We start from the raw sequence: 15,624 nt of genomic DNA, 5'->3' as shown, positions 1-15,624 counted from the left end.
TTGATGCCTCGTGTGTTTTGAGCATTAGTAATTTTATGACGAAGTGCACTAGAAATGTAATGAAATTTGCGAAAATCTATTACGTTTGAGCTTTAGTTTCCAAACATCATTTACCTCGGTGTGTTTGGGACACACCGGGCTTAGTCCCAAACACACCGAGATCAAAAACCTAGTCGGCGCGTCATAGAGTTTGACCGACCGCCTCCATGAGGTGTAAATTCAGATGTGTCTTAATCTGTTCTTCCAGAGCCTTCCTTCAATTCAATCCTCAACACTAAATTCTTATTTTCAGACTGAAGGTGTCATTTCACGCACTTCACTACTTTGTTCCGTTTCAAACGTCCCGGGGTTTATTTTCTATAAAACAAGGCATCAGAACAGTCGGAGCGTTTGCTGCGACTTAGCCCCCTACAACCCGTAATCCTATTTCGTCCGCAACCATAATACGTCCGTAGCCCTAATAAGCCCGGAACCCTAATACGTCTACAACCCTCTAATGCGTCTGTTACCAAAATGCAAATCAAGTTGGGCATGGTCAAATTTACTGAAAGTGTTCATTTTTAAAATTGCGCATAGCGCAATTACGAAAGCCCGTACGAAGTACCTCTCAAATAAAACCAACAATTTACGACATTATTTGAGAAACCCAAAATTTTTTGCCAACTTTCCATTGGGTATTCAATTACCTCTCAAATGAAACAAAAACTAGCAAAATCGGTTGAGATTTACTCGATTTATGTGAAAAAGGACTTAGGGCCGAGTAGCGGCCTTAGTGCAAGGGCCCAAATTTGAAACTTTTTTTGCCATCATTCTATCCGACATTCAATTATCTCTCAAATGAAACAAAAACTAGCAAAATCGGATGAGATTTACTCGATTTATGTGCAAAAAACACTTAGGGCCGAGTAACGACCTTTGAACCCTCCCAACAAGCCCACGTTGCATCTTACCCAAAAACAATGTTCAGCAACTTTGTTCTACTCGTCAATACCTTTCAATTGATATATCACAAGCAGCTATTGCGTGCGTATTTCGGTAGATATCGTCGAAAGACTGAAAAACACCTATATGGCCCTAGCTCTGGAGGGGCCGACCCTACCATGCCCATTTTCGAACTTGACCTTACTTTTGTCGATACCAATCGGGGAAAAAAAGAATTTTGAAAAAAGGTTGTGATTTACTCAAGCTAGAGGGGTCACGGACAGACGGACATTTTTCTTATTGCGGATTCGTTATCTATGAACATAGACAAATGCTTTGCCCTTACCGTCTGCTTCCGATTCAACATGTTACAAACGGCATATTAATCTTATAAGCCCCCAGTACTCCGTACGGGGCTAAAAATGTCCGTCCGTCCGTCCGTGACCCCTCTAGCTTGAGTAAATCACAACCTTTTTTCAAAATTCTTTTTTTCCCCGATTGGTATCGACAAAAGTAAGGTCAAGTTCGAAAATGGGCATGGTAGGGTCGGCCCCTCCAGAGCTAGGGCCATATAGGTGTTTTTCAGTCTTTCGACGATATCTACCGAAATACGCACGCAATAGCTGCTTGTGATATATCAATTGAAAGGTATTGACGAGTAGAACAAAGTTGCTGAACATTGTTTTTGGGTAAGATGCAACGTGGGCTTGTTGGGAGGGCTCAAAGGTCGTTACTCGGCCCTAAGTGTTTTTTGCACATAAATCGAGTAAATCTCATCCGATTTTGCTAGTTTTTGTTTCATTTGAGAGATAATTGAATTCCGAATAGAATGATGGCAAAAAAAGTTTCAAATTTGGGCCCTTGGGCTAAGGCCGCTACTCGGCCCTAAGTGTTTTTTGCACTTAAATCGAGTAAATCCCATCCGATTTTGCTAGTTTTTGTTTCATTTGAGAGATAATTGAATGCCGAATAGAATGGTGGTAAAAAGAGTTTTAAATTTGGGCCCTTGGACTAAGGCCGCTACTCGGCCCTAAGTGTTTTTTGCACATAAATCGAGTAAATATCATCCCTATGCCTAATATAATGCAGAGTTATGTGGAGGTAGAGCTGGTTATTTATTCTTTCACAACTCATGCGAGAAAATAGTTATTTTCTCCTCTCCGCAACCACCTTCAAATGCAATTTCCCATTTTTCTTCACTCGTTTAACAAATAACTATTTTCGTCGTGGTCGATAGCAGATTGATTATCATAGGTTTCTTCCATCGTACGGTAAAAACGAATTTTGACAGGCCGAAAACAACCGACCGTCATCCACAGAAGCAAACATAACCGCAACTTAAACAAATTTGTTCGTTAAAACTTCTAAGTGAGGTTGTGTTGGCTTCTCTGTGGATGACGATTGACATTTTGAACGACCTTAAAAGAAACCTATTGTTATTGAAAAGAGACTTCAATCCAAATTGTTTCTGTAACTATAATTATTTAAATCGAAAGTGTACATTCCATACACAATTTAGTTGAACTAATACAGCTACGCGATGATCTCTGACGTGAAAATGTTAGAAGGTAAGATGCAGAAAATAAGGATCCGATAATTTGATTTCGATGCGTTTGCTGTTTTGTAGCCGATTAACCATGAATGTCTGTACAATGAATACGCGGAAGCACACCTCTTCTGATGATTCTACATAGAAAGTATCGCTTGCGACGATAATCATCACGAGAACGGTTGTCTATTTAGCCTCTAAAGAAAATCCGGATAACACAATTGCTGATAACTCGGCTGATACCTGTTTATTGTTACAATTAATTAAAATTAACAAATTAAGAAGATAAAAATGACCAAAGAGACTTTTTACACGCCACCGTGTAAGTATTGTGATCAAAGTTGATTTTGAAAATATACCGCTACGCTCTTCACGAAGAAAATATTGCCATCTATTGATTGTTTCATATTGACTGTATGTTGACTATTTTTGACATTAGAGCACACTGAGCGAAATTTCTTACATGCCATGCGTATATCATTCGTGCCCCCTGTTAAAAAGTGTGGTAAGGTAGTTATACAGCGGGCTCGAATATAATACGTGCGAGACGTATTTCGCTTTGACAGAAATTTAAAAATATGAATTTTATTGAATTTACCTACGATTTACACCATATTAACCAGTTTATAGTAGTTGTTATACATTTTAGCAGTTATTGGTAACAAATACTTTAAAATAAAAATTGACTTCTTTGGGAGTTGAACCGGAGACATTTCGATCATGAGCCAACGATCGTTCTAATGTTGCAGTGCAGTAGTGTTGGTTGACATTTCTTATTGTTGAAGCGTACTTTCAAAGCCATAAACGTGTCTGGCGTATAAGTTACACAGAGCACGTTATAACATAACATACAATAATGGTGATATGTCGGTTTTTAACATAACTGAATTTAAGTTCATAAAGCACGCGTAATTAGCTTTGACTTGATGGCAATATAGTTGTGGACTTGGATTATCAAAATACTGGATAATCAATTATAGATACATTCAACTTAAACAACTTTCTGATATGATTATGAAATGAAATTACTTAATAAAAAATGAAAGTATTTTGACGAGAATTTTTCTGATTTACTATAACTACAATTAAGAAATATAAATATGACACAAATCGAATGTCTAAGACCAACATCCACTATATACGTTTAACATACGTGATGTGCGTTTAACTTCCGTCCCACTCGTAAGTTATTCATATTCCACGTATATCATCCCAATACGTAACGCATGAATATTAAAATCTGACAATCGAAATACGTAACTACACTTTCAACGTGTTCCACGTATAAAAAATATTGCCCGTGTATCACATACGGTAATGAAGTATATTCCGACTTTCCGACGAATTTTACACATACCCGGCGTATTGTATGAATTTTCTTTTTCTGGGTGCACTGCAAGAACTTTACAATGTTCGCCTAGTCGGTTGGCCTGTAGAAGCGCCACATTTTTTTATAGTACTTCAATCTCACTCAAGGCTGTAAACTTTGGGGAGGTCACGCAGATACAGATACCCCCAAAGTTTACAGCCTTGAATCTCACTGGACGTTTTTTTTTTGTGTAACAACTTCACATTGATTCATTCCCATGAAATGTCACAGCAGTGAAGTTTGTTCATGAAAAAATAATTCATTAACAGTAGTTTTTTTATGGATAAAAGTACTAAATTTTATTAGATTTTACCCTAAAACTCCATTCTCCTATTTTTGTTTACGAAATTCCATTAATTTTACGATTTGTTTCTAAACGGACCAAGATGAGTAGTAAATCTAAGTGAGATTAACGAGTTCCTATTAGTAGCTAGCATGTCTGACCCAATTATTCTCTTCGTCTTCTATCAGATTGAAAATCTAGGAAAATTAAGGTGGTAAAACTGTACAGTGTATTCTGTCATAGAACATTTTGCACTTTTAAAAATAAATTAAATGAAGTATGAGCAGCGATGACGAAAGAGAAAGAAATATTTTGACGAGTATCATAAGGCAAGTTATAATTAACTAGTCTTCGGTTCTCTCGCTCTGATCATAACAGTCTGTTGAAAATATTACGTCTCCTCCTGCGTCTACTGTTACCATTTCGGTGTTCGAAAATAAATAATTTGTGATTGTGACGTGTTTTTTTTGTGTTGCTCCGTTATTTTGGTGTGCAAAATGAAAAAAAGTTTAAAATTTGTCTTTTTCGTATGACGTCGATATTGCTTTTAAAAAAAGACCGTGGCACGGCAACTCTATTACAAAAAAGTCAGTGTCGCATTTGTCAAAATAAGGTAGTATTTGCGTCAAGACGAAGTTTGGTTGATAGAGAAGGTATTGTCCGTGAGCATTACCTTCAGTGTTTACATTTGATTAGTAACACCTTCAGTCATAGAGTTATACTTGCCAACTCTCGAGTGTAACTCTATGATCTTTGCATCTTTCACTTAATTTTCCTTTTTTTTCCCAATATTCTTCACTCAACGTCTTTGTTCGACTGGTTAATGCTTAGTTTCCTCTTACTCCGTTTACGCTCCGTTTAGCTAAACCACACCTCTTTTTTATTGTTTAAAGCGTAAACGGTAAACGGCGTAAGAGGAAATCAAGTTTACGAGCCCTATGTAGGTTAAGAGCTTTGAGCTTTTTCGTCTTGTAGAGCTTGTCATAAAGTTCGCAAAAATCTGAAACATTCCCGCCACAGAACAGCTGTTCATTTTAAAACTACATTACCTGTTCTGTCACCGAAACTCGTTATGGTCTATCCCATATGATTATGACGTTAATGATCGTGATCATTCAACCTCATCAGCTGATGAGTGTGTTGTGTATGCCGTATAAGCATTTTAATTACGAGTGTTTGACAACTCCGTTATTCTATCGAATTTATAGGCAACACAAACACCTTTTTGCGATCGATTCTATTTTAAAATATTGAATCCAGTTGTGATCCGGTGATAAAGTTATCGAAAAATTATAAAACTATTTGAAGTGCAGGATCGTCATCGCAAAAAATTGCTTTCGTGTTCATTCATGCAACAGGTGCGATTTGATGTTGACGATCAATTGAAATAGCGTCTTAACTTTAATTACAAGTAAGTTTGTGCGTACAGTTGAATCTTATCTGGCTCTCTAGTCTTTACAGTGAATTAAACACCGAACTTAATTTTTGGCAAAATGCCAGCAAATAGCAAATTCCAAGCAGATGGAAACTTCTGTACTATGAAACAAAGAAATGTAAGCACGTATCGCACGTACATACCATAACGGTACCGAGTTCACATCAATTTCTCTGCATTATTTTATGTGACCGCATTAAAGTTTCAAAAAATCGAGTCGGTTCATTGTTGTCAGGTGTATTACATTTCCCCATTTTATGATGGGCCTTTTGTGCAGATCGCTGCTTTTATAGATGAATGATTTGCTTGGTCTGTACACAACTCAATTATGGTTTTCAATATATTTTAGAGTTTTTAGACCAATGTGATGTCGTTGAAGTAATAGATTTTACGGAAATTTTCAGCAAAAAATGACCGATCCCGGTATAATATGCTACCAACACTGTGGACCAAAAGTGTTTTGCCTCAATCTCTCCAATATATGTCCATGTTGTAAGGAGAGCATCGAGTCAACAAAATTGAAATTACCACCGTTCCGGTTACCATATCCGTTCGTCGAACCACGACCGTGCTCCATCATCTTGAAACCAACGCAAGGCGATTTTTTGAAGTAATTTTTGTTTCCTCAAGTCTTTGTTTGTTGTAATTGCTCTGACGTGAATTTTGTTCGACCCTGAATTGCAGTGACTATTACAATTTCTCCGATCTGCATATTGGTGTGACCACCAGTACTGGTGTTATTGTGGAGTATGACAAAAATGGAATCAGACGAACGTATAACAAAGGAAGGAATAGTCCCTGGGCACAGAGTTTATTAGTGGACACTATCAGTGATGGTTGGATGGAGCACTGGGACGATGTTTTGGATGAGGTATAGCTATTTAAATTTTTTTCGAATTTCTCAGTTATATAAAGTCCGTAGCCTATTTCAGTTAGGTGTTTGATTGATTGGTGGTTGATTGATTGATTGATGATTGATTGATGATTGATTGATGATTGATTGATGATTGATTGATGATTGATTGATGATTGATTGATGATTGATTGATGATTGATTGATGATTGATTGATGATTGATTGATGATTGATTGATTGATTGATTGATTGGTTGGTTGATTGAATGCTTAATGGAGAGATAAAATCTGCGTCATACAAATAACTGAAAAATTAGGAGGAATTTTCCCCACAGATATCGGTGTCATTGTAAAATTACTTTCCATTTGCAGACTTGTCTACAGAAAAGATGGTCGTCCGATGATTACCAGGAGATAACGCACAATTGTTACACATTTGTGTTAGGTTTTTTAAGCAATTTAAATTACAATGGCCTCAGCACAGCCGCCCAAAGCAAGTACGTAGCCAATGTACACATTTTAGAGTAAAGAGGGATTCTTTTGAAAAAGAGCCGAACGAAACCGGACGTATATTCCAGTGGAATTTTTTATATGTGTGCCCAGCAAGATGCTCGACCCTAGAAGCCAGAACCACTTTGCAAAAAATTCTTTCCACTGAAAAATGCGTCCGATTTCGGTCGGCTGCTTTTCAAAAGAATCCCTCAAATGGTGATCGCCAGGCCTGACCAAATTATTCGCATTCACAGAACATTATTCTGCGAGAAGTACATCTGTCCCCGGACGACAGCGGCCGGAAAGTACATTTCTCTGTACCGGAAAATACGGGACAATGGCCACTACATTCATCCTAGCGACAATTCTGTGAGAATTTGAAATTTTCGGGCAAGTTATAATAAGCCTCGCGTTAGGATATGCACTGCACTATGCATTCCACTAATTTATTACGTAACATAAAAGCACCCACAATTCGAGAGCCTTGTTTGATTTGGATTGCATTCCATAAAGTATCACAATCTTGTTGTAGAACACTGCTCCTCCCTCGCATTCGTTTGCTGTTTATGAAAAAAAAATTGTTTGCCAGTGATGTGGCAGCAACGCCATCTGTAATCATTTCTCTGTTGCGATGTGAGTGGTTTTGAAATCCTGAAAACAGAGTGTCCCTTGTGTGGAATTGGCCGAGAAGTCAAAGGTTGTTCTCGACTCAGTGTAGTGGAAATGACAGTCCCTATTGTCGGCAATTAAAATTCTAGGAAAATTTACAGAATTTCCAAGATTTTTCTAGAACTTTGACTTTGGCGAAAACGAGCCCTTCGTACGCCATCTGCTGATTCACAACACAGACATTGAACCAAAAACCAGAAACTTTATTCCCAAAACTCAAAAACCTAATGCGATTTTCGACGCTTTTCAATCGTCACACTAATACCATTCAGTGGCCGCAATATTAACTCGCTCACAATTTTAACGTTCTCTCGACTGTCCACGCTAGTCACTCGATAGTTTCGGAAGATCGAACTGAGCACACTCTTCTCCTCGTTCATTGCGAATTTCTGTCCGATGCAATTACGATTGCCGGCTGAAAACGGAATATACGCAAACGGATGACGGCCGATGGTGTTTTCCGGCAGAAAACGGTCCGGATCGAATTTTTCCGGATCCGGAAAGAAACGTTCGTCGCGATGCAGGAAGAAGATGTGGATGCCAATCATGCAACCCTTCGGAATTTTGTATTCGTCCAGCTGAACATCTTCGTTCAACATGCGACCAACCTTAGGAACTGCCGGATACAGTCGAAGACCTTCTTTGATGCACCGTTCCAGATACTTCATTTCGTTCAAATCGCTTAACGTGGCCGGTCTATCGGAGCCCTCGAATATGGTGTCCATCTCTTCGAAAATCTTCTCCTGAACGTGAGGATGCGAACCAATCAGAAATAGTGTCCATGACAACGCCGCAGTGGTTGTATCATGACCTGTAAGTATGAAGGATAATTGATAAAGACAGTCCGAACAACTGTTGCATGGTGAGTTGGAGCTTATTTCGAGGAAATTTTTTGTTTCTCTAACCTCACTCCCAGCGTCCCAACATTTTCGATCTTCTTCTCCGGTAAAAAATTTCAAAATTTTGGCACGCCCCACCTAACTAAACTGAAACTCACCCTCAAACATGAATGTGTCCACTTCATCGCAGATATCTTGAATGGTTATATTGCCATCAGACGCTTCATGTTCCTCGAGCAACAGATCTAGGAAGACGAGTCGATTGTTCTTCTTGAAATTGTGAATGTTTCCGGTACGGGCAGCCTTCCGTTTTTCGATGACATCTCGCGTATAGCCGTGCAATTTCTTGAGACAATCGTCGAAGCGACGATAATCGCTCGACCATTTATAGATAAAGTTTGGATGGAGCCACAGCCGCAACAATCGTCGCATTATCAGTTCGGAGATCGAATAAATCGAGCCGACGTATTCGTTGTCGATGTTCTCCTGTGCATCGACTTTCGTTCCCATTGCAGCCACACAGACTATGTCTAACGTAACTCGTGTGATGTATTTGTATATGTCGAACGGTTCACCGGTTCCACAGTGTACGTCCAGTTTATCAATAAAAATCTTTGATTTCTCCGAAAATATATCACAGAAACTCTCCAGTATGCCGTAGTGGAAGGTGGGCGTAATAATTTTCCGATGCTTATGCCATTTGGCGCCCTTCGACAGCAACAAACCTTCTCCCAGCCACGGCTTGAGGAACTCGTAGCCAGGAGACTTCTCCAGATTCTTACTGCCGCCGATCACTTTTTCCACATACTCAGCCTTACGGATGGTCACTTCGGGCAGTGAGCCGAGCCACATTCGTGATATGTAGGGATTTTGCTGGACTTCCTTTCGCAACACTTCGAAGAAATCTTCACGGCGTACTCCGAAGAACATGTGCGTCGTACCAATAATGGGATATGATTTGACACCCGGTACGGCATCGATTAGCATGGACCATTCTGCCCTTTTTATGTACCATTTTGCAAATAAGGTGAATACCAGCATGAAGATGAAGAACGCTACGAGTGGAATCACATTTTCGTTGACTGTTTGCATTGTGGATAGATAGCTCGGTTGCAACTGCTGATTATCTGAACCGAAAAAAAGGAAAGAGGAGAAGTAATGAATTATCAGGAAATTTGACTCGTTCACAGAGAGTGATTACAATCCAGTCAACCATCCAAGACATTTTAAAAAAATCCCGAAACATTTCTCCCATTTGGACAGGGTAAGTAAGACCTTAAACACTTTCAACAACTGCGATGAGACGATGTGATTTTGAACTTAAGACTTTTGATCTGAAACGTGAGTAAAATTGGACTACCTCTCGTGTTTCATTGGTTAGAATGAAAGATTTAAACTGTGGATCAGTGAGTTGCACCACCAAAAAGATACGAATTGTCCATAGTAAGTGGTGACATACAGTGGATAAACAATGCGTAACCAAGAGATACAAATCATACGCAGAAAACAACGTCACCTATTGAGCGTAAGAGACACCAATCTCTTTAAAATATTGTCACTAACGTAGCGTCCCACCCACTGATCGGGTTGATTCGGGGGCATCAACTTATCTGTCCTATTTTAGCTATATTGCTACGACAAAACATGTGACCCAATCTAAAGGCTAATCCGCACTTCACTCCGTTTATTAAGGCCGAAAGCACACGAGCAATTTTGCGTTGATGTTATCGACAATTATTATGCTACGTTTTACCTTGTTCAGCCTGTGGTGAATATCGAATTACAATGGAAAACGCAGCACAATTGTCGATCCCATCAATGCAAAATTGCTGGTGTGTTTTCCGCCTAACCGTTAACGCTTCAACAATGGAAAGAGACCAGAAAGGGAAAAAACAATGAAAATTCCTCTCTCTTTGTTTTCACAGTTGTAGCGTAAACGGTGAGTAAACGGTTGATAGGAATCTCGCGCCGCGTCATTCACAATAATTCACATTTTGACACATGTCGTATAAGGAAGATTTCATTTTGTGATTTATTGTGAATGTCGCGGCGCGAGATTCCTTAACACCGAGTAAACGGAGCGGATTAAGCTTGAAGCATTAACAGAGCAACGATTTTTGAGGTCATCTTAATTTAACATTATTCTCCACTTTCAGTAAACTTATTGTAGACGTTCACAGCAACGCGAGTTTGGCATACTAGTTATTTTCATGTGTCAGGCCGAAAACGGGGATTTTCTGTCCCTTACATGAAAAGTTGTATACTCATAAGTTGTGGACGGTTGATTTCAGGCGCTTTCGCTTGTCGCTCTCACTTCGTTCGGGTTACAACTCGCGATATTGCTTAAAGTCTACCGTCCACAGCAGATACGTAATTAAGGTCGTTTCCAATTGTTGTGAAGTGTCAAACTCGCGTAAGCTACGCAATTTTGATGATTGACTAAATAGCGCAGCTTACGCGAGTTTGACATTTCAAAACAATTGGAAAGACTCAAAACAAAAGAATTTTATGTGAGATTCACGCTGCTATGTAAACCTACAGTTAAAGAGTTAGAGGTCGAAACATACGAATAATTTTGCGTTGATAAGATCGACAATTATGCTGCGTTTTACATTGTTGAGCCTGTGGTGAATATTTGATTACAATGGAAAATGTAATTGTCGATCCCACCAATGCAAAATTGCTCGTGTGTCTTCGGCCTAACCCATTTTCAGTAAACTCACTTTCATGAAGACCCGACCTATTTTCATCCCAATTTCGTTCCCCACTTTTTCAAGTATTTCTGTTGATGTTTTACATGGAAAGTGTCAAGGTCTCTCTAATAATTAATTAATTAATTTACCAAAACCGAAACTATATCTGCAAAATGATTTGCGAAATTTGCATTCACTCAAGATACAGACAGTAAGAATGCGACTTACGTAATCATTAAACTTTGATCAGAACAAGAATGTGGGTCGCCAATATCAGAACAAAACACCTGTGGGACCAGTTGCATTTATCAACACGAAACCCGCTTATTAACACACACTTCAGCACTTCAATATGATTCCATTGTGTTGGTCGATCGACTGATAACTCTTTAACAATTAATTGTTATCTAATAACGAAATGGCTGGTCGAACTAACAGTATTACTAAAGATGCACTTTGTGAATGGAATCAAACAAAGTTTTTGTTTACAAATTGATAGTGATTTACAGACAGTAGGTTGTAAGAGTAGAGAGTGGGGATAACAGTATGTTAGGTGTACGCAGCTTTCATTACTGGAATAAATTTCAGTGTTCATGCAAAGCTGTTATATAAATTGTCAGCATGGACCGCATGGACCTTTTATGTTTTGTCTTTTAGGCCGAAAACACACGAGCAATTTTGAGTTGCGTTGATGGGATCAACAATTTTTCTTCGTTTTTACTGTTTAGCCTGTGGTGAATATATGCTTGTAATGGAAAACGATAAAAATCTTTTGAATTTTTTTATTTCACGAGCTGACGAATGGTTCGCAAAAGCGTTGAGGTTATGGCTCTGTGTCTCCTTCGTTTTTGACTTTTCAAGAAAACGTATTTACCGTACGATGGAACAAATCTCTATGGCATGGCGTGAATAGATGAAGTCCAAGTAACTCTAAACCCGAACACTGACAGCTGCACCCTCAGCCATAGAAAACCCTAACCTCAACTCTGTGAAATTATTGAGTTACTGTTTAGGTTTGTGGATCAATAAAAACGTTAAATTCAATAGATATCCCATGGGTAAAAGGTGAAATTATAATTGTTTCTTGTATGGCGTAAGTATGGCGAAGCTCATTACATTATCTCTACAACATAACCATAAATCTCCTTTAAAACATTTGTTTTCACAAGCGTCTGCTCTCACATATTTTAAGGTTAGGTTAGGTTTTAATAGCCTTGGAGATCTATTCTTTTCATTATAATCATTGATTATTAATCATTATGTAGATCTCTTGTCTGTATTCTTCAAAATAGACTGTATTTGGCAAGGAAGACACTGGTTATTATCATTACTATGCCCAATAGTGGTTAGTGGTGAAGGACAGGACTACTAACACAGTCTGTTGACTGTACGGTTTCTTTCTAAGTTTTTGTCGAACTAATAATTAATAGAAATTCTAAAGACGCATATACTAAGACGCAACAGTCTACACAGCCTTGGGATATGTAATACCTCTAATAATCGTCCGTTTTCCAGCTGTTTTTGTGACAATTTAAATTAAAACAATGTAAAAGCTATTTACAATAGAAACGTCATGTAAACGGATGCAAAACAGACGACTGTGAATAGGTCTGTTCCAAGGCCATATGAATTGTCAAATTACTGTCAAATTTCATCCATAGAGACCCATCAATATTTATATGAAAACCGATCTCTGTGGATTAAATCGGGTTCGTTCGGCCAGACAAAATTCGTGTTTACAGTTACTTGGAACAGACCTATTGAACTTAGGTTTTTACATGGCTAAAATGGTTTGTTTTCATCACTGACTTCTATGTTCCGTAATAATTAGGCACCAGAAAAACGCTTGCAACACTGTTTTGTCAGCACTTTTGACAGATCAAAAATGATATGTTGAAATGTTTATGTTTATGTATCGAGCAGAGCTAAAAGAGCACATAGTAAAACAGATAAATTCGAAATGGATCAGTTATCAAACGGTAATGTATTGGCTTCAATTCAAAAATGAACGGTTCAGATCTCTTTTCACCGAAAGTAAAATACCCAGTTAGGTCGTCCCACTCAGGCCAATAGAAAACTTATATCAGGACGTAACTTCCCTGATATGACCAGCCACTGAAATTCAGTGGAACCTTTGGGTCTTTGAGAATCTGAAGAGTTCACTTTTGATCTAATAGAGACTTATTCTAACCCAAGGTGGTGGTGTTTTGAAATCGATTGTTGTGTAAATGAAGTCAAGAGCTCAAGAAACACTGCGGTTGATTTTCAAAACCATTTTGTTAGTCATCTCCGGCAACTAGCTAGTTGTGCTAACTAGAAATAGTTTCAATTTTTTAAGGTCAAACACTCACCGTGGAAGATGTATGTGTTAAAACTGAACCGACCGACCACGAATCCAGTAAATTTTTCTTCATTTGCTCTGAATATGGGACTAGTATAGTCAAAGCTGAACCAACTACAGTCTTGCCAACCGATGAAGAAGCAGAGGCAACTGACAATATCAAGTCGAAAAGTGCCTTATCGAAAATACCGCGAGAACCATAGCTGAAAGAGAAAATGGCGGAAAAACCCTGCGAAACATTCAAAATTCGTACGATTGCGTCAAACGAAATCATCGTTCCCATTTGGGCCTAAAGGAATTTGAGTGCGACGAATGTGGCATGAGATTTGCGCAAAAGTGTCACATCCGACCGCATAAATTGATACACAGCGGCGAACAAACGATTTTTCGTTTGCAGTGAATGTCCGGCGAATTTTACCACAAGATCGACATGGAAGACCCACATGCAGTCTCCACGACACATCCAATGAGGGGAAAGAGCGGTTTTCTTGTGACGAGTGCGGAAAGATTTTTAGTAGAAAGGATTCTCTGCAGCGACATGTTCTCGTCCATTCGAACGCGACAAATGCGGTACGAGATTCACTCAAGCAGGCCACATGAAAAAACACAAACAACTGATGCACTGTGGCATAAAGTCTTGGAAATCCTGCCTAAAAAGACAATTGACAACAATTGAAGATAAAAGACCAGTTGTCGATGGTGGAAAGTTACCCGACAGTTGTTCAATGAAGCAAGACTGTTACGAACATGCCAACGAGGAACTGATTGGAACGAACGAAAAACAGCTAAATTCTGGCGAAGACACCATATTAGCATAGAAGTTTGAAGTGAGAAACAACAGGGATGTGAGATTAGAGTTTGAAGTGATAGAGTCGACGTTTGGTATATTTAATGAGAATCGATGCGTTTGAATAAAGAATGCCATCAGTGGCAGACAATTCAACAAAGTGCCCAATGTCATTTTAATAAATTGACGAAATATTTCAAGGTAATCTGCGTCCGCCACTGCTAGGCACTGGATTTGAAACTTAAAATCCAATCCCACAGTATCTCAGTTTTGCTAACAATAGATAGAATCGTCTGCAGTTTTACTATCGGATCTACTACTTCAATTGATCCAGACATTCTGACTACTTCGAATCTTTTACTTCATTATTTTCGAACATGCCTTTTGCCTCCTCTTTCTTTGGAACATTTTTTTTCTTTTTCAATTCTTCTAAAAAGTGGTGTCGTTTCCTCAGCATCTGCCACTTATGACGCAATTTTCTGTGACAACTTTCTTTGGTAAACTTTTTGAGCTCAGACACACAGAGATAAGAACATATGAATGACAGTTGGCTCCTATTGGAGAGAATGTGAGAGAATTTGTATGCAATTCTCTCACATTCTCTCCCATAGGAGCCAATTGTCATTCATATGTTCCTCTCGTGGGGGTCTCGCCACAAGCGTACCAACTTATCATTTTTCTGCAGACACAGAATGCTTCACATAAAGATGTCAAACAGTAAAAAGTCCACCAAATCTTACAATTCTACACTGTAGAATCTACAGATAGGGAGGAAACAATTTGTTTTTGCGGTTCTACCTTAATTGACCTCAGGAATGATGTTCCTTCAAAAAATCCCTGAAATTCTAACATTTTATGTCGCTTTCAATTTCAACGCTATCCTATAGCTCCTCAGGATGATGAGCTAGCAACTTCATAACACATATTTGAGAAGATATCGAGGTGGGAAGAAATTGAGCATTTCCTGACATCTTAAAATTTTGTGGACCAACCTTTTCCGGAAAAGTTGTATATTGTCTCCAAGGTTATGTAATTGATGGCAGACTCGACACGCCAGTCAAAAAAATCTAGGTAACGATATAAGGATTCGATTCTCAGTGTGAGCATGTCTGAGTATAGGAAATTCTGTTGCTTAAAGAAGAGAACTCGAAATATCACGATTTTAGTTCAGTTCTGGGATTTCGATGTAGGAGTCGCTTAAAGTGTGACTGAGGTTGTGAACAAAGACTTCAAAAGAAACTTACATTTATCAAATGTGAAACTAACGTCAGACATATTTTGTGCAGGTGGTTTCGTGAAAAACACTCGTTACCCGTCAGTGTGCTTGAAAATACACCCGAAACTAATTTTTAGTTTCCTCTTACCAAAAAAGTACTCCGTGTGAGAGATAAA

General features: G+C 38.7%; 2 protein-coding genes across 5 annotated transcripts; one reads left to right on the top strand and one right to left on the bottom strand.

Annotated features, from left to right (window-relative positions):
• Positions 1-5,222: 5,222 nt before the first annotated feature.
• On the top strand, positions 5,223-7,384 carry LOC119077511 (MKRN2 opposite strand protein). Of its 3 annotated transcripts, XM_037184745.1 has the most exons (6): positions 5,239-5,480; positions 5,575-5,626; positions 5,956-6,167; positions 6,242-6,428; positions 6,784-6,908; positions 7,158-7,384. In XM_037184745.1, the coding sequence occupies exons 3-6, from the start codon at positions 5,968-5,970 to the stop codon at positions 7,282-7,284; spliced, it is 639 nt and encodes a 212-aa protein (XP_037040640.1). In that variant the 5' UTR covers positions 5,239-5,480; positions 5,575-5,626; positions 5,956-5,967; the 3' UTR covers positions 7,285-7,384. The 3 variants fall into 3 exon arrangements, with proteins under 3 accessions (XP_037040639.1, XP_037040640.1, XP_037040638.1); XM_037184744.1 differs by lacking the exon at positions 5,575-5,626 and having other exon boundaries at positions 5,223-5,533; positions 5,962-6,167; XM_037184743.1 differs by lacking the exon at positions 5,575-5,626 and having other exon boundaries at positions 5,962-6,167.
• Positions 7,385-7,754: 370 nt separating this feature from the next.
• On the bottom strand, positions 7,755-11,625 carry LOC119077493 (cytochrome P450 4C1-like). Of its 2 annotated transcripts, XM_037184717.1 has the most exons (4): positions 11,435-11,588; positions 11,189-11,199; positions 8,570-9,538; positions 7,755-8,383 (listed from the first exon to the last, which is right to left on the bottom strand). In XM_037184717.1, exons 3-4 carry the CDS (start codon positions 9,501-9,503, stop codon positions 7,797-7,799), a joined length of 1,521 nt encoding a protein of 506 aa, XP_037040612.1. In that variant the 5' UTR covers positions 9,504-9,538; positions 11,189-11,199; positions 11,435-11,588; the 3' UTR covers positions 7,755-7,796. The 2 variants fall into 2 exon arrangements, with proteins under 2 accessions (XP_037040612.1, XP_037040611.1); XM_037184716.1 differs by lacking the exon at positions 11,189-11,199 and having other exon boundaries at positions 11,333-11,625.
• Between the last annotated feature and the right edge of the window lie 3,999 nt (positions 11,626-15,624).

This window comes from Bradysia coprophila, unplaced genomic scaffold, assembly GCF_014529535.1.
Source record: "Bradysia coprophila strain Holo2 unplaced genomic scaffold, BU_Bcop_v1 contig_235, whole genome shotgun sequence".
Classification (NCBI taxonomy): Eukaryota; Metazoa; Arthropoda; class Insecta; order Diptera; family Sciaridae; genus Bradysia; species Bradysia coprophila.
The sequence above is the reverse complement of the archived record's forward strand: the minus strand, read 5'-3'. Positions and strand labels throughout refer to the sequence as shown.

Coding starts and splice junctions, on each gene's coding strand:
- LOC119077511 (XM_037184743.1), top strand. Junction 6,168..6,241: donor ACGCAAGGCGATTTTTTGAA/GTAATTTTTGTT, acceptor CCTGAATTGCAG/TGACTATTACAATTTCTCCG. Junction 6,429..6,783: donor GGGACGATGTTTTGGATGAG/GTATAGCTATTT, acceptor TTCCATTTGCAG/ACTTGTCTACAGAAAAGATG.
- LOC119077493 (XM_037184716.1), bottom strand. CDS start 9,503: ATGCAAACAGTCAACGAAAATGTGATTCCACTCGTAGCGTTCTTCATC. Junction 8,384..8,569: donor GGACACATTCATGTTTGAGG/GTGAGTTTCAGT, acceptor TCATACTTACAG/GTCATGATACAACCACTGCG.